This window comes from Hippoglossus hippoglossus, chromosome 12, assembly GCF_009819705.1.
Source record: "Hippoglossus hippoglossus isolate fHipHip1 chromosome 12, fHipHip1.pri, whole genome shotgun sequence".
NCBI lineage: Eukaryota > Metazoa > Chordata > Actinopteri > Pleuronectiformes > Pleuronectidae > Hippoglossus > Hippoglossus hippoglossus.
The window spans coordinates 5,138,576-5,165,174 of NC_047162.1; the positions used below are offsets into that span (position 1 = coordinate 5,138,576).

The 26,599-nt window shown below is 38.7% G+C and overlaps 1 protein-coding gene across 1 annotated transcript in view; it reads left to right on the top strand.

Annotated features, from left to right (window-relative positions):
• The window catches only part of mast4 (microtubule associated serine/threonine kinase family member 4), a 90,308-nt gene that overhangs the window by 3,539 nt on the left and 60,170 nt on the right, over window positions 1-26,599 (top strand). Inside the window, 2 exon segments of the mRNA XM_034601363.1 lie at window positions 12,605-12,758; window positions 18,276-18,409. Of these exon segments, the coding sequence (XP_034457254.1) occupies window positions 12,605-12,758; window positions 18,276-18,409 (288 nt within the window).

Genomic DNA, 26,599 nt, shown 5'->3' on the forward strand with positions numbered 1-26,599 from the left:
GAGCTGAGATATCACAGATGCAGGCAAGCAAGTCTGGTCTCTTAATTTCTACTTCTTTCATATATTATATGATATTTTTCCTCTTTTTGGGATGATGAATGTAATTTTGTTGTTAAAGGCAATGTTACATAAGTGTCCCTACAGTAGAATTTTAAAGCATACCAGCCCTTATTTTGAGCCAGTGCAGCATTGGATGAACCCTGTGGCCCTTTTCCCTCCTGTTCCCCTTTGAAATGTCAGTTTGGAGTGAATTTAAAACCAGTGACCTATCTTACGCTGGCAACAGAGGAGATGTAATTTGAACTGTTATTCTCAACCTAATAGACGCAAACACCACAAGAGGTCAGATGACCTGTCAGTGAAGAGCAGCCTTCCACTGCAATACACTAGGGCTAATCAGGGAACTTTGACCTTTGTCTTGCTGCTGTGCAGTCAAACAATGAGTCTTCAGAGTGTCACTGAGTGCATCTCGTTCTATGGAGCTCAATGGGATTAGTCCCAAATACTTGTCTTCACAGAACTCGGCGTTGCTGAGTCTTTGTTCATCCCAGGCATCTGAATCAGTCCAATGTGGTGGGCAGTTACAGAGAACATTATCTGCAGTCAAAATGAGATTATCCCATGCATAATCCTTTCTTTCATACACAAGATAAAATACCAAAATGGATTAAACCAGGTAACATGGCATCCAGATTTATTAACAGATGTTGGCCCAAGCTCACTGGAGACATAACATAACTTTCAATTATGACATGTCATTGCAAAGTATTGGCAGCAGATGCACCTGCTTTCCATGGATACATCATATACTGTAACTGTTTGTTCTGCAGCCTGCCCTTCAGAAGCCAGCCTGTAAAAAGCCACTCATAATAGTTGTTGCAGGGTGCTACTGTCAATCTGTCAATCATCTTTTAGTTTCCCATTAGTGTGACTGGTGGTTTCAAAGTGACATCCTTAAATTGATAGTTTTGTCCAACCAACAGTCCAAAAGTCAAATATATATATATATATATAATCTATCATATATTATTAAAACAAGCCCAAGTCATCATTTTTGAGGCGCTGCAACAGTAGATACAGTATTTGACACTTTTGACTGAAAAGATCAATTGCTTATCAAAATAGTTGACTCATCAGTTAATCTCAACTGTAGTCTGATTAACTCAATGAGCTTCAATATAACTTTTGTATAATAACTATACACACATGTTTGATAATAACCTGAGAGATAATTCTATTTGTAGGTCTATTACAAACAGCTGTAAATTTCAAGTAATACTTGAATCCAACACACAGAGTCTGACACACTACTTGCCAAGCTACATGGCGTGTTGTTAATTGTATTCCTTATCTTTATCCCTCTGCTTTTATATCCTCTCATAATCATGAATCTATAAACCATACTTTCATATTTCTACCAGAGATGGCACAGTACAAAAATTGCCAGTGGTGTCCATTTCCTATTTTCTTGCTTTTATTTTTGTTGCTGAAATAACAAACGCGTTTCCCACAGAAGATCATTAAAGATCAGACTCATCCTGTGAGTTTCAGCCTTAAGCCTAATGGTATTATTTCAACAATGTATGATATTTGCAGCCTGTATATCCACCGACGTGATAAGCTTGTGGGCAGGTCATTTTGGCATAAATCAGCAAAGAACAAAGACAGAGAATACCTTTTCTTATTCTTCCCACATGCTAGGCTCTCACTCTTTCACTCTTGGCAATGACTGCAGATGTTGGCATAGTAGCTACTTGACAGTTAGGTGGATTATCTTCGGTACACAGTGTGAGCACCAAAACAAACAGAACCACTTCCCTAGTGGTAGGGTGAGAGCCAAAATGTGTTTAATCTAAGGTGCTGTCTATGCAGCATTAAACAAAACACTCACTTAAAAGTGGTATTATTCTTAAAGTGGATCATGTTTAAAAATATTTTTTTCTTCTGCCATGCATACTTTGTAATTTCACTGTGTGCTGAGTTCCTTCCCAGTGATTAAGTTATAAGCATGCTGTAAAAAGTCGTCCAAACACCTCAGTCATACTCTTTTGCAGTACGTTCAGCTTGGCTGTAGGAAAGAATATGACTACCTACCGTCTATGTCTTTCAAGGTTATTAACAGTAAAAAACCTGCTGTACACTACCTGCTCTGACAGACTGACATATAGGAGCATTTAGCAGCTGAGGAGCCAGATCTCTCCCTCAGGAGTCTGAAGAGACCAAATACCAAACAAGAAGGAGAGCCAGTATTGAACTTACATTCAGCAAATGCTTTGTAACACAACTCCAAATTAATGATAATGTTGTGTTGTCACTGCTGGATGTGTAAATAAACAGTTTGCCAACAAATTCACCAACTTATAATGTGGCGATCTTAAATGTCGTCTTCACAGCTTCTTTTTGGTGCTCCCAAGGTTTAATACATAACAGATTTTAGACGGCTACCCCTCCGCTTTCCATCAAATCTATGTTGCATTTATTTAGCATTATTTAATGAATGTTTATTTCTTTCTAACCTTCTTTTTCTATCCACTATTCAGATAACTGTAAAAAATAAAATAAACCAAACAGCCCACATGAATAGACTTAAGAAAATTACGCGGAAGTTATTTTAGATCCATCTTTAATACAGTTAACCTTTCTCTAATTATGTGTTCCATGTAAACAGACTTGGTGTTTTATCTTTGTGCATACAGGGTTGCTCAATAGAGAGCAGACCAGTTTTATTGTGTCCTAAAGTGACTGAACATTGTAAACAACTGTCAGGTTAAATGTGGCCACTGATCTTAGTTGTGTTTGCATCTTATAACATTCATGTCAGAGACTTTTCTCCTCTAACTCTGTCCTTAATGTCTTTGACAAACAGCACATTTCAATTTTCTGCATGTTGTTAATTATACATCACTGAGAGTGATGGAATCCGTGGCTGAAAAATTCACTTCCACCACTTTAAGAAGCTATTCTCTGCTTTGGGAAACTTTTACTACGAGTTGTGTCAACAATAATTTTAGTCCATCCAAACCTGGGACAAGAATAGACAAGTAAAAGTATATCATCTAAAGCCAAATACTTAGCCGTGCTTGTTGCGGGGTTGGGCGTGCTTTTATTGTGTAAGAAAACAGTGACTCAACTGGCACAGTGGGATGTTACAGGTCACTCAGTGTTATTGTGCGCTTTGCTTATCATATTGCTCTGTGGATAATGATGTTGGATCAATGGAAAAATAAATGTGAACTTGACGGTTTGACTTGAGCTGATAATCATTGAACAAAGAGTAAAACCATCAAATTGAACTGGGAGTGTAAAATGAATCCCTCTCTCCACCATCTGTTTCACTCCGACTATATCCTTTTTTATCATAGCATCTTTACAGTCTGATCCCTGAAGTTGGAAGGGCAACTGTCTGGCATTGCATCTGTGTGTGCTTGAGTATCAATATTTGCTTCAGTCTGACAATGTTTAACTCTGTCTCTGTGCAGTGGTTCTAACCCTGTGGTGTGCCCCTGAATAAGCAGCCATTTATTAAAGCATGCAGCCAAGCAGGGTGATTAGAGGGACATCCAGTGTCAGTGTATGCTTCACAGCTAAGAGGATTACCACAATCCGGTTAAGACTCTTTTCACTCCCTCTGTGGACAGTGTCTTTCCTCGATCCATCGTTGATTTTTGACTCCTGTGCCGTCTTTTGTATGCGTCCATGTCTGGGTTGAATCCACCTGTTTGTGATGACTGAGCATTTGAAGGGATACAGCAGCTAAAGTTTGTTTGTACTTAAACAAAGAAAATGTCTCTAGGTCAGAATTTAACTCTGGGTCAGTCTACGTCATCAGAGGGAAGCAAGGTAAGAGACTCCACCTGTTGACATAGCTGATTGGATTCATAACAAGGGTTAAATGAAGGTTATGTAGTTCTTTTAAGTACTTTGTAGAATTTAAAGTATGTAAAAGCTTCCGTAGACACCAATAAGTAGATGCTGCTATATGAACAGTTAAATGAATGACAATATTGTAAAACCGTTAAAATTATATAAAATATGTCCTATGAGACGTTATAAGTAATGAAATAATAATTTACAACTGTGCATTAATAAACACCTTAAAATCCCTCTACCTTATAGTGTTATATACCTTGTGAATGTGAAGTAATATAAATGTTTCTTTCTAAATAATTAAATAATAACATTGAACTTTAAGATTACAGTAAATAAGTAATTGAAAATGCCAGTATACACTCAGTTTCCAGTTTATTAGGTGCACCTCACTAAAAGTTAATTATATTATAAGGTTTTGATTAAGCTTTATGATTATTTTGGAGGCTGCAGTTGAACAGTCATGCATTTTACATAGAGAGAAGCTTTCCTTTTATCCTGGTATACTCACAGATATTTATGTAGTTGACAAAATAATAGGTGTAACAGAATTCAACAATAATTGAACAGTGTAACCTGTACATAAGTGTACCTAATAAATTGCCAACTTTCAGGATACATTTGCGGACCCAAGCTGTTTAGTTGGGCTCATATTAGATTGCTTTAAAACTGTTTAGGGATAAATGCTGAATTTAGGCACAAACACAACCCAGGTGATCATTCTGTTATGCAGCTCTGTAGTGACGCATTTTAAAATTCTTTATGGGGGTTGTTCCCTGTCCGAAGGCAACTCAGTGCATCGGATTTTATGGAATGTATACAACAAGGCACTCTATTTAATAGAAGGAAAACTTGATAAGAAATAAACATGGTTCAATAATTATTAATGCTGAAGTTAATAAATCTCATCATGGTAAATTGTATGAAACAAGAGAAGTAAATAACAAAATACTGCATTTGAACGCAGGAAACTAAATCCCTCTGGCAGAGCAAGACAAGGTTCAAATAGGGACCGTAAGAAAAGTTTTCGTCGGTTGACTGAAATGTGAAGAACCCCTTGGAGGCTTTTGATAGCATAAGAGTTATTTGGATTTTAGCCGGGAGACTTTTAAGTGTGCTGTTTTCCTCATGGGTAAATCGGTCCTCAGTGTAGAGAGCAAGGGAAGAGGAATTCAGGGCAGATATAAATTCGGGGAGAGTTGAAAAAGACAGATGTTGGGTGAGGAGGTCAGCCAGAACATAGTTTGTTCTACTGCAGTTGACCCTGAGAAAAAGAGCAATGAACATGCTCTCTCTCGAGAGTTCACTGAGCACAGTTCACTAACATATACAGTAAGCATCACACAAGGCCATTCGCATTATATAATCACAGCATGTGTTTGTTTCTGGAGTCATGTTGGTGTCTATAAAGGAAAAAGGAAGAAATCCCATGGTTTTCAGTGTTTACAGAGGCAGCAACAAAAATCCTCATACACATCTTCAGACAGCTGACAGTTTACTAAACCCCTCCCCCAAGCAAAAATTGTCCAATCATAGCTTAGTGACCTTAACAAGGCATGGCAGGCCTGTCAGGTTTTGGATTTCTTCACAAGCTGAATCAGTGTGCATGGTGCTGCATTTAGTGTGTTACTCAACATGTAAGGCAGTGGTCACCAACCTTTTCAAGCCCAAGATCACTTTTTAATTCTAAACATAAGCCGAGATCTACCTCCCCGATATCTTCCAAGAAAAAACACTTAGGAGGGTCCTATTTAATATTTTGTGATGTCTGTTAAAGGCTCAATTTACAAGCATAAATAAACACAAAAAAGGCAGTTATGTGTATATATACTTTAAGTGAGAGGGATTGTGCAAAATGTACAGTTATTGTTATTTGTAAAGTGTCACAGGCAGGGATATCAGTGCAGTTTGGTTAAAGGGTCCCAGGCCTTATTGATGAGGCTGGCAGCAGTCGGGAAGAAACTGCTGTCGGTTTCTTGTGACACAAATTCAACAGATAAACATTAAAACTCAGGTGAAAGATCATGTTCTCTCTTTATTCTGCTGTCAACCACAATGTTTATCTGTCGGATAAGTCACAAAATTGGATTTCCAACACTTCTCGAACCCGTTTCAAAGTAAAATCACTCCAGTGTTTCACTTTCTGAATCCATTAATTTGTTCTAACGAGGCTTTTATTGTTATCATACCGAAGTGTCCTGACATTAAGTTTAGTACATAATCCAACTTGTATTCAAAGAAATGCAGTAGATATACGAGGTAGCGGACATGCTGCCCTTGTGAAGAACAGACAACCGTCACACAGCTGGTCTGCGGCACAACTGCAGCCAGTGAGTCCAGAGCATTTAGGGGAGCATTCGAATTACCCCCTTTGAGTATGATATTGCATGTTGGTGTCAATTGCATAATTGTAACCCCTTTCATCACATTCTTGTTTGAAAACGAGTCAGCTGGAAACAATCAGCTGTTTCATTCAGCTCTCAGCTTTTGATGAATTAGCTATCTATCACTGATCGAGTCAGGATAATCCAAACTCATGTGGACAAACTACAGATTCTACCGGATTTCAAAGATTATATGTGTCGGATTAAAGCAACTGTGCTCAGATCTGTTGATCTCTGAACAGTTAGTGATTATCTTGTTGAACTGTGAAGCATCAGTAACATTACAGCCTTTGATCTCATGCAAAGTTGTTGAAGTAAATTCATTTGAACCAGTATGCTTTGATAAATAAGAATGAATCACTGCTAGGAATCTAAAAAACAACTCTGAAAAAGTTGAGGCTTCAAAATTAGATGGTCATTGCTTGAAGGCTCGAAATTTACATATACTGGTAGACTCATTACTTAGTCATCAATAATGGCAAAGTACAAGTTGAACAAAGGATGGCATGAGTTCAATTGCGCCTTGTGAATTGGCCGGTCACTTTTTTCCCCCATTTATTTCAAACATTAATTTGAACTGTAATGACCTGTTTGAATTAAAAGATATACAGGCTAGAAGCACATCAGACATCAGAAATCCGCAGGCTCACCTGTTACCTTTCCACCCAAATGAGGCAGCGGAGAGAGCACCATACATGAATTGCGCTTCATGTCAAATTAGTTTGAACTTGATGAAGAGAGATTAGGTTACAAGCACCAATCTACTGTCTCTGGTGTAATTTTAAAAACGTTTTATATATTAGTATTCTACAGTTGTGTGTAGCATGCACATGTGAAAAGTGTGATGTGATTATTACCACTGAATGTTGTTCTCAGCTGTTGGGTGTAGGAAAGAGTATGATGGAGAAACAATGGCAGGGACAGAGATGACTGGAAATAGGTTAGGAGTATTAGCCAATGATGTCTCTTCCTGTTTTATGGTAAATGGCTACTCATTGTATCTTAGCAACCGCTAACAGACTAATGACCGTGTTCCTATACTCATAAAAGGCTCCTTTCTCCCATCTCAGTGAAATGATTACAACACGTCAACACAAATGCTTCAAATGGAATTAATATCCTGGGGTGTGCATACATTTGCAAATTTTCCCTTTGTATTGATGATATACATTTACTATTTTTATATGTGGAAATCATGACCCAAACCTTTTGACCTTGTAAAGCAGAACCATGCGAGGAGGTGAAGTATACCATAATATGTCTAATATGTTGTTGACATAGTTTCAAGGAAAACACAGTTTTCAACTACAAGCAGCACTTGGGTTGTTTTCATAATTGAGTCTAGTGGTCTCAGTGCGTGGACCACATACAAGTATGTGAATACCACATAGTTTTTTCTGGCTTGAACCATTGGAGTATTTATTACTTGACCTTGGGGACTGTTTCCCTAAGTGCAGCCTTGCTCTTTCATTCTTGTATTAGCCTGTGAAGTATGTACAGCTCTTCCTGCTGTTCTGTCCTTTTGTTTGTCAGTTTGTTTGGGTAGCTGTGCATGCTTGTGTATACACCGGTATCGAAAAAAAGTTTCTCATCTTTGCAGTGGAGTGTCTTTTCCCAACTCTCGAACATTTGTCTTGTTGTTTTGCTGGTAAAGGTCGACAGCAGAGTTAAAACCTCAGTGTTTGCTCTGCTTTCTGCAGATCAGTCTTATCTACACTATGTTAGAAGGGTTCCCTTTCCTCTTTTCCTATTAATGGTTCGGTGACTCTTGGCATACACCCTAGATCCTTGACTAACTTTTATTATTCTTTAGTTCTTTATTTTTACTATACTCTATTTTGCTAATTGTCTGACTTAATTCACCTTTTCTGTATGAGGCTCTCTACTTTTCTCCATTCCACTCATTCTTTCTACTCCAACAGCCTTTTAATTCATATTTACAACATTCACTGGCAGCCTAAAGTTATCTTGAGTTAGTGATTATTAAAGCTACTTTAACCAATATTTTATATTTATCAAGTGATAATGTGAACAGTGTTAATTGTATTGATGAACCTACAGGAAAGTATCAGCAGAATCTAAAATAGTCTGTTTCTGGATTACCAGGAAAAAGGACTATAAATGAACTATAATGCTGCTGCATAACTGCTGGATGTGTAAATACATGCACACAATGTCACCATACCAACTTCAAAAGTAACAGTTAATATTGTATCACAACTTTTGTCTGCTGTCCCTAAGTGGCAAAAAATGGCTATTCTCATTTTAATGTTTAGTTGATTAGTGTAACCTTACTTTTATGCACGTTAGAGTAGCAGGGAATATTGAAAGGGGGTAAGAGTGTTGAGTTTCAAGCGACATGCATATTGTGGTCCAGGTACTGTGGACCACAAGAGCAGCAGGATGTCAGACTGTTCAGTCTAGTGTACAAAGGGTAGAATCTGTATTCTCAGAAATGATTATGGTGTTAAAGCAAAAACATATAATATAGTAATAAAACCTTATTTGTCACATACAAATAGGTTACGGTTGCCCCATCTTTCAGTGGGTAAACACAGATGACTTTGCGTGTTGTGCTTTACATCATCTTTGTCTCACGTGTTTGCTGTCTGTTCTTTGCTTTGACAACAAAGGATTGTTGGTACTGTCCACTGTGTTTGAAGCTGAGGGTGGAACAGTCGATGGAGGAAAGGGGAGCAGGTCAGGTTTTTATCTTGCACACAAGAGCTCTACTGCAGGGAGGGAGAAATGGTGGTAGGTGAAAGTGCAATGGCTGCTGCCAAAAACTGCAATGTGTGTGTTACCCACAGTACACACAGCAAGCAGACGGAGATTGGCTCACTGCAGTTTTTCTATGTAATTAAATAGGTTTTTAAAGGGCTTACACCCACTCTCAAAATCAGTGCAGATGTTCTGGACTGGCAGAAATTTGACAAATATCCTTTAATAACGGAGATTACTGCACTAATGTCTTGTAACATACATTGAAGGTGCTGCATGGGTTCTGATCGACCAGATGATCATGTATAATTGGATGATAACATTGAAGCTCAGCAAATCCACAATCAGATGAAACTCTGGCCAGCTTGTGCAGCCCTCCAGTTTCCACTGATTTCTGCTTTGTCAGGATGGCGAAGACAAACATTTTGCATGGATCACAAAGTATATAGAGCTGTGTTAGTGTTTGTGTTTTAGGTTCACATTGTTATACATGATGTGTTACTCATTCTAAGTAGGCAGTGAGAAAGTGGCTAAAGGTATTGATTATTGGCTGTTCCATGTTTGCGTAGTCAAGTGAAAGCCAATTTCTGACGTAAAATACACAGGTCTCCAAACTTCAGACTTTGACCCTGCAGTGCACAAATAACACTGATAGTTGACTATATTACCTATTTTTATAATTTCACATCACACACCAGTAATTATTGATATGGTCATATCGTAGCTTGTGCTCAATAATTTTAACTCAAAAGCTTTGATGAAAATGTGACTAAAATATCTCTGACTTAAACATAATATACATAGAGCACTGCAGGCTTTCTGTGAATTGTCTTCAACTTCCTTTGTGATGTAGAGACGGAGCGACATCCTCCATCAGGTGATGGCACACACTGCTTGTGTATTAATATGATCCAAGGTGTTCCGGTCATAATGACCTGTTTGTAACCAAATGCTTGTGGCTGTAAACAATGTGACTGGGTGACGCAGGAGTTTACCAGATTATATCCTGTTAGCACTTATGTTCTGAGTTCTTGGTTTCTACATGTTCATATGATTAATTTATTGTGCAAATGTTTATATATTGTAGGCTTATCTAAAGTGGAAAAACTAAGGCTTCACCACATCATTTGAAACAAACATGCATATGAACATTTGGGTATCGCAGCTCTCCATCTCTGCCTCATCTGTGGTTACTGGCTCAACATTAGGTTGTGGGTGTGTGATGGTGCTTGTCTTTTTGAGAAAGGCATAATTTTTGTTAGACAATAAATTATAAGTAATACATGTATGAGGCTGCAGGTAGAGGTTTGCGATTTTGGTTTCATTTATTTTACTTAAACATTGATCAACAAAAACCTATGACTGTAGGAATATAGTTTTAAAGTATTTTTATACAAACTCAATATAAGATTTATATTTAAAATGGTCACAGTTCAGACAGAGACTACCACACCAATCATATTTTAAAACGCTGAGTATATCTGTCTATGACTTAGGGCATCTTGCGGTGTTACATAAATTACCACTACAAAGCAGCTCATTTGCAAATCCCAAGTTGACGTCCTTGTTAGAATGTTCTGCACAGAAACCCTTTTTATAGTATAGCAGTAAAGCATGTTATATAATGAAGCAAATGTCTTCTGTGAATACATACTGTACATTTAAAACATCCTTTCTAAATGAAATATGACCATGTAATGTACTGCCTGTGCTACCTCAGTATAAATAGAGTTGATGTCTGTTTAGACATGTTCCACCATCCTGCTAAAGACCCTGTTTCTTCTCCCTTCCTAATGTAAGAGCACAGCCTGAGCTCAGTCCCAGGATTGTCGGTATCTGCAGTAATATCTCTTCTTTCCCTTAATGTATATAATATATTTCAGGCAAACAATGAACAACACTGTTGTAGCATGTAAGGGTCATGAGATCTTTAGAGCTGATCATGCGTGATCACAGGAGACACATTAAGGACACATTTTAATACCAGATGTGATCACACAACTTAATGCGGTCAACTTGTGATCAGATCTCTCAGGACGGATGTTAATACCAGGTCTGAACAGGGCCTCTTACTCTTCATGTCATCGTTCTTGGCAAAGCGTAGCCAACCTACACAGAAAGCTCTTGGTTGTCATTAATGGCACAGGGATCATAAATCATCCCGTAGAGAGGCAGAGGTTATTTCCCTTCACCTCATGCTCTGAGCCATTTATGTGTCTTTGTGTTCTCAGGGAGGGCCTCTTCCTCACTCCGCTGGGCATTGTTATGTGGTCTGAGCGTCATGTAAGGTCATTATCTTCTTAGAACAATATGGGCTGGTTAAATGCATTGTAGTCCGCATTGTATGTTAATAATGGATGTCTAACCTGGCATAGTCCTTTTATTTAGGCATTGCGCTTTACTTTTCTTACCATTTATGTTTTATCTTCTGCTCTTTCTGACTATTTCTTTTTTGAATTCATACTGATTACTGTCACAGAAGGTTTTGAATACTGGCCTACTTCTTAAATCCTGCCACCCTGGGTGTGGAAACCTCACAAGTTTTGACTTGAGAGAAACTCGTACGCTTTTTTCCCCCCTAAGCTATAAGTATTAACATGATATGGAGGACTCCCTGGGAATCCCCCTCTTAGATCACTTGAGTAGTTGAGCCTTGCCCTCTGGGTTGCCTACTGTTTTTAGATTTGCAGCTGTATTTCTCATGGTTGTAACACAATGCTCCCTTCACAAGACAAGACTCTCACAGCCTCTTGCTCTATATTTTTACCCTGTGTAAATTTCTGACACTTCCCCTGATACCTGATTAGTGTTTCTCCTCATCTTAACATTACTGTCAGTTAAATATATCAGGGCTGTTTTCTTCTGTTTTTCCGATGCTTTTACAGACAACATGATTAATCAAGAAATCGAGGAAGAACTTTAAGGAAGAATAGATAATTGGGGTGTATCGATTGTGAAACAATCTTATACAAATGTCCACTATCTTGTATCATGCTACAGAACCATGCAACCACGATATCCCAACCCACTGCAATCGCTATAGCGCAGCCTGTTGATCTCTCATTATTTAACTCAATGAGGAGAACTCATTACAATTGCATGCATGTGAATATTGATCCAGCCATGACTCTGGGATAAGACCTGAAAAAGGAGGAATAAAATTTGGACAATCTGTAAACCCCTAATGATAAATTGAAAATGATAAATTGCCGCAGCGCTAATTGTGACACTGCGTACATGACTGAGAAAACCAAAAATATAAAGACAAAGCACTTACATTAGCGCTAACGTACTAAACACTTCATAAACTAGTTTAACAGAACTTATTGTGTGTACTTGATTATTAGAATTAAACTATATTCATAGGCCAATTAATTCATTATATCATTCACCATCTTAACTCCTCACTTCCTTCCAGCTCATTATTTGTAAAGATCTTAGCTCACTTATTGCATCCTAGCTGTGCTATAGCTTACTGTTGTTTGGTGTATTTGTTGACTATATGCAAATATCCACACCTTGATAAAGGCCCTACAAACCGTTATTTAGGAACTTTTGTGTTGTTTTTTTTAACAAAGTAACTGGATACATATATATCTTTAATTCCCTGCTGTTTTTGTCTTTTTCTTTAGTTGGACCACATCCTCTACCCTCCCTCCTTGTCCTTTCATAAGTCCAGTAACCCAGAGATAACTCATGGGTTAAGTCCTGCTCTCAAATTTAAACGACATCTTAGTGAAGATGGAAGAAATGTGCGAAGAAGGAGCCTTGGGGGCGGTCTCACAGGTAATACATTTCACATATGGTTTTAACCTTTTACTTTGTGTATGTGGGATGCTTTCTGATAGTTTTGATAGCCTGTAGTTCATCCACATCTGAGGGTAAAATTGCAAAATATGGTAAGCAAATATGGATGAATTAATATCCCATTGTTAAGACAACAAAACTGTTCTGACTCAGTGTTTTAGTTTTTTAGTGAAGTGCATCAGAAAACGTCAAACAACTTTAGGTGGAGGAGGAAAATTTCTCCTTCAAAAGAATTTAAATTGAATATTTTGACATGTCAAATAAGACATGTCAATGTATCAAGGTCATCAAGAGCGAAAAACTGTCATCAATTGCTTTAGCCTGTGGACGTAAACACATCACGCTGGTATGGACAGGCACGGATGAATGACGTCATGAGCGCGACCAGCTGCGATGTGTTTATCGGACGTTTTATCGGCTATAATTTACGATTCCAATAAGTAAATAATAATATGAAATTCCCATTATCGAGCCGATAATATATCGGACCGATAGATATCGTGCATCCCTACTTCCCTTTTGGTCTTTGATTATGTAACACATTTGGGAAAAGGTGACTTGACATATATCTGTGCAGCCATGAGGATTCAAGGAAGAATGTGTTGGCAAACAAGCTTTTTACTGACTTTGTTTGGCTGTCAGCAGGACAGCATTTTGCATGGTCTTTTTTAATGAAACATAGTGTGTTTCAATGAGGGTGCTGTCAGGTAAGGTGTGCAGAGAACTTAGTTTTGTGATTTTATAAATAGATGGGGCCTACCAATCAATTGATGTCAAATATCCTTGCAAAATGAAAAGAGATACGTAATTAAAGAACCAGTGTGTAGGATTTATTGCCACCTAGTGGAGAGGTTTGAAAATGGCAGCCAACTGTATATGATCAGTAGCATCATGCAATCACAACACATGCAATTGGTCTGTGAGTTTCCCTGGCTGCATGCTAAACCAATACTGTAAAGGCTACAAAAGCTGCAGTGGCAACAAAAGAGATGTTTTGTTGGGTTTAATAATTCTAAGTGATTGTTCAGTTATATGTCCTCATCCAGAGAGAATGGTGCCTGTTTCCGGATCTAAACTGCAGTCAGCACATTAGTGACCTCAGATGTAGAAAAGTCAAAGTTTGTCCCTTCTGTGCCACTGTAGAAACATGCAGTGCAACATGGTGGTCTTCATGGAAGTGGACCTGCTTCCTCTGTAGATAAGGACTCATTCAAAGCTAATGAAAACCCTGAGAGTTTTAATGTCATACAATATTCAGATTTATACACTAACAAAAACACAATTATAAATAGATCCCACTAAATCCTACACACTGATACTTTAATTGCTCAGTTTCAGCCTCCCTCTGGATATGAATGAGTGGATCCCATGAGCATAGATACATTCCTGTTTCTGAAGGATAACAGATGATTTATATTTTGACCGCAGCTTTGTTTGCTTCTATTCAGAAGACAGGTTGATGCTTAATGCTTCTATACAGCTTAGTTTTCATGTGAGGTGTACACACACGGCCTTCACCTCACCGATTATAAGTGTTGACCTTTTCAAGGTTATGTTTTCATTAGATACAGCTTTGAATGTGTGCTTTACCGTGTTACTAATTGAAGAAAAAAACAAGATGGATAAACAAGCATGAACCTGACGCAAGTCCATTGTCTTGATTGTGTAATAAAAGCAAGATCACTGTGATGTCTTTGTTTCTAGTTAGCGATAGGATGTGATAGAGATGGAGTTGTCTTCTTGGTATTGATTTGAACATAACTTAATTTGTTTTTACAGTATACTGAATTTACCCGAGTTATTTTGATAGTACGTCAGGTTGCTTTTTTAAAACTTCGGTTGATTTGATTAAATAACATGCTTGAATGTTGATAGTAAGATCAAACTTTAGACAAGCTTTGAATACATATATTATTTTGCTGAAATATGCTTCTAAATTTAGTCATATAGGAAAGTACTGAATAACCACATGCTTTAAAAATGTTGTGGTTAGGACATCAAGTGCTTCTTTCAGCCTTTAATAAATGTAATACAAAAGACGTTTCTTTTAAATACCACTGAGGAATAAAGAGTTTGTCTGTGAATTGATAATGATGGGACAAAAGCCTTGAGTCTTACACGATAAACAACAAGGGGATGTCTGACTGAGATACTTATATGAAAAATTCCTGAAACACAGGACCGCAGCAGCACTGCGTGTATAGATTTGATTTGTTCCTGTATAATTCACACCATTAATGCAGGAATGATAAAACACATGGCTGGGAACAGAGTGGTCTGACCTTGCAAATACCTGTGTTGAATGTGAAACTCTCCTACGCAAATCTCCTGACACCTGACTTCCCAGAAGTGTTGACTAGTGTCTGACGAGAGATTTCCTTTATGCCGGGATGTGAAGTGACGGCTCTAGTGAGGAAAACGTTCCCTCCTCATCCTGTTTGGTCTCCCTTCAGTTCTCTTGGTTTTACTGCAGTGATCACAGTCTTAACTGCGGAGAACATTTTACTATATTTTTATCCACTTACTTTATGTGCTGTATATTTTGCAGAGGTTGACTTACTTAGGTCCAGAACTGACACCTATATTTGTCTGTTTTTAGTGTTTTAGTGTGCTTTTTTAAAATTATATTTCCTTGCAATTTTGTAAAATTAATCATCTACAGATCAGTCAGGAGGACAACACCCATGGTTAAAAAAATGAAATTGTCAGTTTTTGCTAGAATAAAACAAGAAATTTAAAAATAACAGTTTAATGTCAAAATGTTACCATGTGGTATGAAAACCTGTCTGCCATCAAGCCATGAAACCAGCTGATGGCAGCACAATAAAGGTCAGTGAGGTTTTCCCCCTGATAAGAACACATTTATCATCTAACAACAATAAAAGCACTCATGATATGGAATGGTGGGGATTTCCTATCACAGCTAAGTGTCTGAAGCTTGACTTTCATATACGGCAGTGAAATAAACAAAGCACAGAGTCTGAGCAGCAAGGAAGAGCCATTCACAGGTTAAACACTATGTTCTGAACAATTTTCAACAGTAATGTTACATGTACATTTTTTTGGAAGTAAATAGGTTTGTAGCCACATTTACAACACATCAGAACAAAATATCCACAATCTGTCATCAAAGTATTGTTTTTATAAATGATTGTTAAATTTGAAAGGGAATAATTTAACATCTCTGTGCACTGTGTGCAGTGTGTTTTGAAAATACATACAAATATTTCAGGAGGAAATGAGGGGAGAGAGAGGCAGGGAACAAAATGTCAGAACATTAATAGTAATTGCCCATAATAATAATGGCCGTGTATGAGTTAAACACAGCTCTACAGGTGTTTGTGTGTCAGCAAAATTACTGAAATAATTGGGATGACACAAAACCGCATGAATCATAATTTAAAGCCAAGCAAAAAAATGCTTTAACACTGATATGGTGTGCCTTATACAACATCGGAGGCAGTTCTATTTTTCACTCTCTCCACCATGTCTTTTGAATTCTTCCCAGACTGTCATTGTTTCCCGAAAAAAAGGCTAATAGACTTTCATGCCTCTGAAACAACAAGAGCATTTGAAATCTTGTCATTTTACAAATCAGATTTTTCAAGTTGCACTGGATGAAGGAGATACCAGCTTTAGGCCATACAAGCATGAGACATTCCCTTTGTGTGTTGAGCACAGTCTACAGATCTTCTCTTCCTTTACTGTGTCAAGATTGTTATTCCTCCTCTCCGTCTCCCGGAGTTTAAACAGGAAATGGAAATATACACATGAGGATAAAATATGACAACACTTCTAAAAACGAATCATCAATTCATGGAGTGCCAGTGTGGAACAATATGATTTGCAGGTTCCTCTGCTTAGGGTGTTTATATGATGTGTTAATCTTTTTCTTGCAGTTTTAGGAATAAAGAGGGTGGCTGGAAGTCGATTAACGATAGCAGGAGCACTTAGTGCCATCTACCTGTCAGCCCTGGAAACTGAAACTGGATATTCTTTGGAGATTATTTTTTAAACATTATTCTTATTCTGTGTTTATGCTGTTGTGTTGGTGCATCCATTCTTTCAAGAGACTTTGAGGTGCGTGCTGGTGCTGCTGTTATGTAAAGTTAGGATTGTCAGTGATCTCTTAATAGGCTTTCTTCTCCTCTGACCTAATTTAACCTTTTGACCTGTCAGGGGTCAGGGGCTTCAGATTTAGAGTTATAACTTGAGCAGACAGTTGAGATAATGTTTCTACTTCATTTTACGAACTGGACCCTCTCCTCAGTCCCCATTTACCCGCTCTTCTTGTGGGTCAGGAGTTGTTCAGTGTATTTTCTAGAACAAACAGTGGTTAGGATTTAGTAGCTTGTTGACACCTGCACACTGGTGTAAATACTGTACACCTCCTCTATTTAAGTAAAAGTACCATTGCATTAATGTAAAAATGCACCACATGTGTACCACTTGATTCAAATGTTACTTAAGTAAAAACATTATTACAATGATCATCAGCAGTGTAGTAGAAGCCTAAACGTGCTTAAAAAAAGTAAAAGTATATTTGTATTATATACATTTCCCATTTGACAAATCTATTACTATACATTACATCACTTTATTGTTTATATTGAGGCATTTATGTAAATATGTTTTTTTGGACATTTAATTATACATTTACATACAGTCAAGTATTTTGGCCTGGTGGTTTCCATCGTTGGGATTTGGCAGCTGGGGGTCACAAGACAAATCTCGGCCATTGTGACATGAGAGGCAAGAAACGAAATGAATTAATGAAATAATGGATAGTTTCACGACTAATTTCACTGAGGGAAGTTGTTTAGATTAAACCAAGAAGTTTAGACGGGAAATGTTTTATAAGGTGAACATATTTTCATGTATGTGAAATATAAATATAAAAAGTAACTAGAAACTACAGCTATAACATAAAAGTGCAAAAACACAATATTTCACTTTGAAATGTAGTGGAGAAGAACAGTAGCACAGATTGGAAATACACAAATTAAGTACTACAAGTTGTACTCAAGTATAGTGCTTGAGTAGACTTTATTTTATGAGATGAAATGGCCAAAATCTATTTCATGATAAATGTTCCTATCAGTCGAGATCGGTTATTATCATGATAAATGTCACATTATTTCTTTTAAGTTATTACCAGATTCTTTTTTATTATTTCAGATTTTTTGCGCCTGAGTGAAAGTTGTGGTTTTAAACTTCTCTTTAGGGGCAGAGAATGACAAACACTTGATAAACAGCAAAAGATTTTACAAATCTGAGGTAGATCAATTATGTGTTCTACCTCCTAATTGTGCTTACTCAATGGCTAAATACTATATCGATATATATTTTACATTTGTTATATTGCTATTGATAAAAATTATATTGCAATGATCATTATCACATGTTTTATTTCTCAGCACAACTTTCTACCTCTGCAGCTGGTTATGTGCTTTAGTCAGTGTTTTTAAGTCTTCTCATCCTGCTGTTCTTCTGCAGGAAAGTATCTTCTGCTACCCACACACCCTCAGCAGACTCACACAGCATGGCAGCCATCGGCCGAGATCTCTAACCTGGTCCGCATGTGCTCCCTGAATCTCGGAAAGTCAGACCCCTCCCTCACCTCAAGCCTGGTGAGTACACCTTCAGAATGACCCTTATCACGATCAAAGCAGAATGCTCCAATTACCTCTTTTTGGGAACAGAGTGCGGTTAAAACAAAAGCTGCTCCATGTGAATTCCACTGAACGGGGTGTTGTGTAGCAGGACTTTTCATAACCAAAAATATGCATGAAACTACATTATCCGTCACATTCAATACTTATTTGTAATCTCAGTAAATGTTCTGAAAGGATATCTGTCATTATGGAGGTCCAGAGATGAAGCTGGTTGTCACAGTTCAGCGATGTTAGCAGAATATCGGATTTCAAACATCAGTGTGAAATACACATAATGTACCAACAACAATTTAAATGTGCATGCTGTAAATGTATATATACATTTACCTCTATAGATACGTGAACCTTAATTTTATATTTTGTTTAAATAGAAATATGAAAACTGTAATGGACTGTGTAGTGTAATTATTCAAAACCAAAAAAAATGTAAATCTTTGTCTTGCCAAACTGAAAAATCTAAACTAGAGTGTGATTCACACATTTTGCATTTAACTGTCACTGCTGGATTTATAAAGCACTTAGCTGAACTATTTTGAAAAGTGCTCCATAAATACATTTATTTATATATAAAACACGACAAGCCACACAACATATTTTTCAATGATGAATAAATAGACCCAAAGATAAACCCTTACGATAGTTGCATACATGTTTGAGTTAGAGGAGTGTAAACAAACGTAAACAATAATGCAAAAAGAGAAAAATACAGAAAAGTAGATTTTGAAGAGCTCTGTGTGAATTTCTAGTTTGAAGAGAATGAAGTCATGAAGCAAATGACCTTCACCGTGGTCGTACCGTTCTTTCAGATGACACTGATAGATACCCTGAGGTGCTCCGTAGTGATCTTGTTTTCTGAGGAGTGAGATGTAATCAGAAGCAGAGGCTAATCCAATGCTGTAAATCTATGAGTCATTCCCCCGTGTGTGTCTGTGTGTGTCTGAGTGTTATCAGTTAGACAAAAGGTTAATGTAATGAAATGCTCGTGAAGATTGTGTTTGTGTGTGCTTGTGTGTGTTTTTATATTAACTGAGAGTTTATTTTTGTGAACTTACACTTAAACCATTAATGATCTAAATGGGTCAATGCAAAAACAGCCACTGTAACCTGAACCAAGAGCGTGTCTCAGATGACTTATGACATCATTACCTTGTTTACACTAACAACGTAATGAGACTACTACAGTTTATGATCCTTAAGACTATGTCTGAGGTGTAATAAAAGATGATATAATCTTGTATGTTTACTTAACTTAAAATACACAACATTAACAACACAAAGACATTCCAGATTATTTACATAATCTAATTTTGTATCTGTTATTTTAGGAACAAAATATCCCCACTCATTCCCTACACTGGGGGGCACTAGTATCCTTGTATTTGTAAAAGCCACAAATGAATCCCTCTGGTTATATCCCTGCATAGTGAATGAATGAATTCATGATTTCCTCTAGCATAATTGTCCTCCAATGAATAAATCCTCCAATCAATGTATTGATACCATTATGTTTTACCAATGAATGACCTGAATAAATCTGAACAATGATGTGGCTGTGGCTGAGGGGTAGAGTGGCCGTCCTCCAACCAGAAGGCCGGTAGCTCGAATCCCAGCCCATGCTAAAGTGTCCTTGGGTAAGATACTCAACCCCGAATGGCCCCTCATAGATGAATGCACTACTTGGATAAAAGCGTCAGCTAAATGAAATGGTTGCCAGAATTTTAAGATTCTGTTTTATATAATAATATCTACCGATGCCTGTAAATACCATTTTTACTTTGAAACCATCACACCACAGCAGGTATCTGTGATGTGAGGTTCTGTAATTTAACACTGGAAGGTATTTGGATTGAGTATATTGCTCTAGGACATATTGCCAATACATTGTATTTGATATAAAAGTATGTGCATGGCAGATGATACATTCAGTCAAAAGTTAATGCAGGAGACTTTGCACTCACCCCTCGCGAGGCTGTAAAGGTGATTGGGACCAAGGAACAACACCCAATCATTTTTCGCAGATTTAATTTAGCAAACATATGGCTGAAAATTGAGCTTGTCACTAAGAAGGGCATTGGGTGGTAGTGCACACTCATGATGCATCACATGCCCTCTCCACCATGTGCCATTTTACTTCACCCATAGATAAGAATATGCCATATAGTAATAGTGATTCTTGGTCAGAGGTTTAAAAGAAGAGATCTCCAGGCTGGGAGTTCCACAGCTCACTGGCAGATTGAGATCGTCAGTCATTGCTGAAATGAGCCGATCAGAAGGTCAAATTCAGACAAAAATGTTCTGCCCTGATTTGATGTGGAGATAAACACCAGAGTCTTGGGCCTGGTTCTAATGTAAACCCTTAGATTATCTGGTGGCGTTAGGGTGATCATCCTTGGTGTTGCAGAATTGAAGTCCAATGCAGAAGGGGTGGATCCTGCTTGTCTTGCCTCCAGCTTTCTGTCCTAGGCTGCAAGACCCTCTGGGTGGACCGGCAGCGTGTGTTGAGGTCAGCCATGGAAGCTTGCACAGCGACAGAATCTGTGAAAATCAGTGACATCAGAAGGTGGATGATCAGGCAGATGACTGCATATATGAAATATGCTTTGCCCTGGCAGCAGCTGCAGAGACAAAGCTGTCAATCAGTTTATCCTTGTTTCAGAGCTCTGACTGCAGGCGGGGAATTTCCTCCCTGTGATTAAGCAAGTTTGGCCTCCACAGACAGCTGTTCAAAGTGTAAGTCATTATACAACACAAATGATAGAACAATAAACTTAAAGCAGCAATATAATTCATCCAATGGTGGTTAGAAGGGATTCAACAGTTTAAAAGCTGAAAAGATTGTTGGAGACTGTGTCGGAGTCCTCAATAAAGATCGAATAAAGATGTATCCATGTAAACACCAAATCCTGCAAGGTCTGGTGGTGGATGCTCGAGGGCAGTGCTGAGGGCATTCTAAGAGCAGTGAAGTCCATTGTAACGTCAAGAAGTTATGAAAGCTCAGCAGCTAATTTTAAGGCACAGTTTCTCAAAATGAACTGTGCATTTCTCCGTGGATTAACAACTTTAATACTTTTGCTGTATTTGAATAGAACCTCAAGCTGCTTTACAATCAAAAAGATTTCACACTCCTACAATGTGGGACCTCTAACATAGCTTTTGCTATTCGAGTTGGCTACAGTAGCACCTCAGGGGTTCATCTACAGTCATTGTATCATCCTGCCTTCAGTAAATTGGTTGACCTTCGGAGAGGAGTGAAAGAGACAAACTCGTCAGCTTCTGGGCGCTGAAAAGAAAGGTGCCGTTATATTTCTTTTTCCACTGAGATATTAAATTCCCAAGGAGAACATTTTGGTAATATTTACTCTCGTTTGTATTGTTTTGGGGATTTATTCTGTGCTTTAAGGATTTTAACAGCTTCTTCAATGTGCCAAAAAATAACGGATGATTCATGCTGTTATGCAGACGGAGCAGTTTTATGTCATTTGTAGTGATTGTTATATTACTGCAAAGAACTGAGTCCCTGAACTTTGTGACAATGAATAAATGGAGCGCTGCCAGCAAATACTGTGCTACTGCATCTAGATTGCTGAGATTGAGATTGTCATTTCCAACCACTAGAGATGCTCCGATACCATTACACCTTTCCCGTATACCTAGACTTACCAGTGCATAAAGAAAAAAACATTGCTATAATTCTTGTTTGTATGTTGTATGTTTAAGTTTAGAAGAAGTGATTGCCTTCAAAAGAAAAATCTTGAAAGACATGATAACAGATCGGTACATAGATTTGCATACTCGCCGGTATTTTCAGCAGCATCACAGGCTTTTTCCCATGCTGGTATCAAAACATATCTATTCTTATGATTTCATCAGTAGTATAAGCATTTAACATAAGCAGCTGTTAATATTTTGGTTAAAATAATGTGGAAAGATAGAAAAAATGTCAACTACACACAAAGGGAGAGGGACTTCATGATTTGTCCCTCAGTCTCTTACCCATCCACACCTTCACTGCAGGTTTAAGACCCCTTTGGTTCCGCCAGGCTTTGCCCCCCCCCCCCCCCTCCACCTCACAGGACTCCCGTTATTGCTTTTTGCCTCTTTTCCTCCTCCATGCTCCTCCGTCATGCCCCTGGGTGTGCATGGCTATTTGACTAGCGTGGCACATCTCTCTTGACTGTGATGCTCTTTGGCAGAAAATCAATACTTCACCTGTGGTGTGATATGGAGATAAGACTGTCATAATCCTGATGTTGTGCCTTTGTGGACTCTCATTCTCCCTAATAATTGAAGTCAGTGATGTCCTTTACTGATATCATTGTTGTTGAAGCAGGTTGTTGTTGCAAAGAAAGGATCTGGACTTTTTGTGAACAAACATGAGGTGCAATAGCATTTACGTAAAAATGTTTATACATACAGTTTAGACTGGTGTATATATTGTATGTTTTAACTACCTTTTCAGCAGTTCTTTCCAATGTTGTGAAGATAAATTAATCTTACCTGCCTTCTACCCAAGAATGTGTATGGCCTTTATTGTAAACCACACGAAAACACGCGCACACACACACACACATACACAAAATGCCCCAACCTTCAAATTAGAGAAGGAAAATATTCAAGAGAATCAGGCCTCCAAATAAATTCATAAATTAATAACAGTTAGCAGTTTCCCTGCAGGGAGCATTAGTATAATTGTGCATTGGAGTTTCTGCAGCATGAATAGTATTAACTATGTTACTGTATGAAATAATATAGCTTCCTTTTCATTAGGTGCTTCTAAATCTCTTGTGTCCACATGCCCTGTTATGTTCGAATAGCTTTGGAAATATATCGGCCCTACAGATCCCAAAATTATCAACCAAGTTTAACGTTACTGTAAACATGTGGGTTTGACAGAAATGAAACTGTCAATCTTGATAAAGTAGTTACAGCTGATGTTCAGCTCCTGTCATCCCCTGTGTTAGAGATACAATCTTCTCTGGTCTGAGATTCAGATGTGACTGTGTTAGGCTCAATGTCACTTTGTTCCTTTTCAAATGAATTGAGTGCAAACATATTGGATTTTTGACTCACTTCAACTTGTCAATGCATACATTTACATGACTATTTCAATTTATTAAAAATTGGAAAAACCAGAACTGAATTGATAGTGACGCATTGCAGCCATTGGTTTTTCTTGGTTACTATCTTTGCATTGTTGTCAAGGTTAAAGACTTGCCTCATCCATTGGGTGGTTGGAACAGAATTTTATCATGGTTGGATATTCTCTCTCCTTTGGTGTTGGACAGATGGATCCTTTGCTCTGCTTTGTATGAAGGGAATTGACTGTTTCCCTCTCTTCATAGGCCGTGTCCCTCCTCTGCCTGCCTTACACCTGCAGGTTGCCTCTTGGTCTGATAAGCTCAGGCGGAGCAGAGCCTGTGGGTCACTCAATCAGTACTCTCTGCATGCTCTCAGAGCCAGATCTCCCTTTTTTCTCCAGCGTCAGAAGCAAATACTAGCTGCCTACCTGCTTGGAAGAAATGAGTCACAGACAACCCATGGACCTTTCCCAGAGGCGATTCTGTGGCCCAGCTCCAAGGCCACTGGCACAAACTGTCTGCTTTCATGGCTGCCCCCAAAACCTACCTCAAAGCAGCTTTTCTTGTGTGATGTTTTTTTTTTACTGACCACTGTATACGTACTAAGTTCTTCTTCTTCTTCTTCTTCTTATTTTTCTTTATATAATTTTGTCTCCAACATGCCAGAAAACACTGAAAATACAATTTTCACAGCCCACGATAACAAATTGCCTTTTCTCTTCAACCAACCGTGCAACACCCAAAGACATTAAGATTACAACTAAAAGAGTGCATATACCTCCTCCAAGGCGAATGCTTTATCTCGCCATGTCAAAGCAGTGTTTCCCATTAATTATCTAGACTGTGCTGGCTCGCCATATTCTAATTTGTCCTGCTAATGTTTCATAACAAAACAACGTTTTTTACACTGCTCATAAAAATGTAAGGGATCTCTACCTTGGTATTTTCTATAGCTGTGTGCAGCATTATTGGCAGTGTGTGTTCAAGCTGTCGTCCCTAAAGTTGTCACCGTACATGCAGACAATCAAGACCTCATAGTTTCAGCTGCAGTTGTGCATGTACCCGCAAGTGGCATGCACTCAGGAACTAGTGTTTGACTGTGTACCTGCCACTTGGACTCTGTTGCATGTGATGGCAACGTTTAATGGGTTCTTTCCTGACATGTACTGCATGCTAACACCAGAAAATCATATTCTAACAATTAGAGGCAGCAAATATTTGGTATTTTTTCTTGCTAAATGTTAAAATATTTCTGTCAATGTATGAATAGATTCAATACTTTCATTTAGTAGAAGGTTAGTGGCTGTAGTGCTTGTTACAGACATTATGCAGCAGAGAAAAATAGACCGTCTGTGTGTATTGAATGAGACAGATGACCCCTCCCTTGTGTTCCTGCAGCTTCTCATCTTCATTATTAAGTCCAATGTTGAATTTCCCTAATTGTTCCTTTAAGCAGAGACAGAGTGAGCATTGACTCGAGATTTGTCGGGTGAACATAACAGGATTCGTTAATTCCCTCAGGTAATCTGGGCGGCATTGTTCATGCTGGAAAAAAGTTGACTACTGTAATCCTCGTCCTCTGAGTTTTTAAGGGGTTTATTCAAAAACAGACTGATTAGCCTTTCACGGACCTGCGCTTTTCACTCTGGGCTTTCTTATCAGCGCAGCAGCACAAATGACGGTGGCCATGCAACACATCAGCTTTCTGTTGTACGGGTCCACGTAGTGGTCACCTGTCTGACAATCCCATGCACCTCAGCCGTAGTGGTTGGTAGCTGTCATCCCAGGCCATGCTCACTAAAAGAAATAATTTGAGCTTGACTGGAGATGAGGAGAATGGAAGGGGCCCACTTAATATTCACAGAGCAGTACCACAGTGAAAGGAAATGAGTGAGAGAGGCTGGAAAAAGAGAAAGGGGGGCAAAGAAAAACACAGACTGAAACAGAATGCGGAATTACAGGCTAGAATTGGCAGCGCGGCATTGGAAACAACTTATTTTCCAAATGCTAATAATTCAGGAGGGTGTGGGGACATTGAATTAGAGAGTGTGAAAATCTGTGGTCACTCTGCGCTGAGAGAGAAAGAAGCAGCGCATGAAATTGTCGGAAATTGACACAGGATATGCAGTTGTGTACACAACAGGTTATGTAGCGACGTGTGATTGATTTCCGCCTATAGTGATTCAGTATTGGGTTGTTTATAATGAAGGAGGTGTTTCCTATATGTTTGTGTGACATTCTCACAGCAGGTTTGAAAGGTCTGGAGCCCTTTTTTTTTTTACTTAAACAGCCTGGCTATTATTTTCCTCTGCCATACACAATGCTCTGTCTTCCCCTTTCGCTTCCACAATCAGTGTGAGCTATAGTCTCAGCCGTCATGTTTCTGTCACCCGCCTAACCTTCAGGTGGGTATTTTGCAGTCTCCATGTAACTCATTGACTTGAATAAGACCAGGGGATCTGTTGGGCTGCCTGCCACAGACAGGATGCCAGACTCATTGTTGGGGTTGAGGCAGAACAATGCTTGGAAGGATATCCTCTTATTTTCACGGTCACCTATAGTGCCCAAAAAGCGTGGCTGCACAGAGAAATGAGTCTTGGGGCTCCCACTTGTCCCCACCACACCCCCACTCGCCCCCACCCGTTGCTACGCTAAATTAAAACCGCCTCTCCTCCCTCTGATTCTCTCCCTTTCCATCTCTCTCTCTCTCTCTCTCTCTCTCTCTCTCTCTCTCTCTCTCTCTCTCTCTCTCTCTCTCTCTCTCTCTCTTCTCTTCCTCGCTCCATCTCTCCTTCACTCCTGAAGTTACAGAGGAGAGGAACAAGAGGAGGTGTCAGCTGACTGCCCCCCTCCAATCAGATAAGTTTCTGATGGAAGTGTTTAGCAGCTGCTAAGATCAGATTTAGCCTGTGGGAGGGAGCGAGAGCGGGAGGCTGGAGCGAGGCAGTGCAGCATGGCTCTGCACCGGTAGGGAGGCATGATAAGTCGGAGCTCTGTATCATGGACGAGTCAAGCATTCTGAGGAGACGAGGGCTACAGGTAGGCAAGCAAATGAGCTCATGCGTGT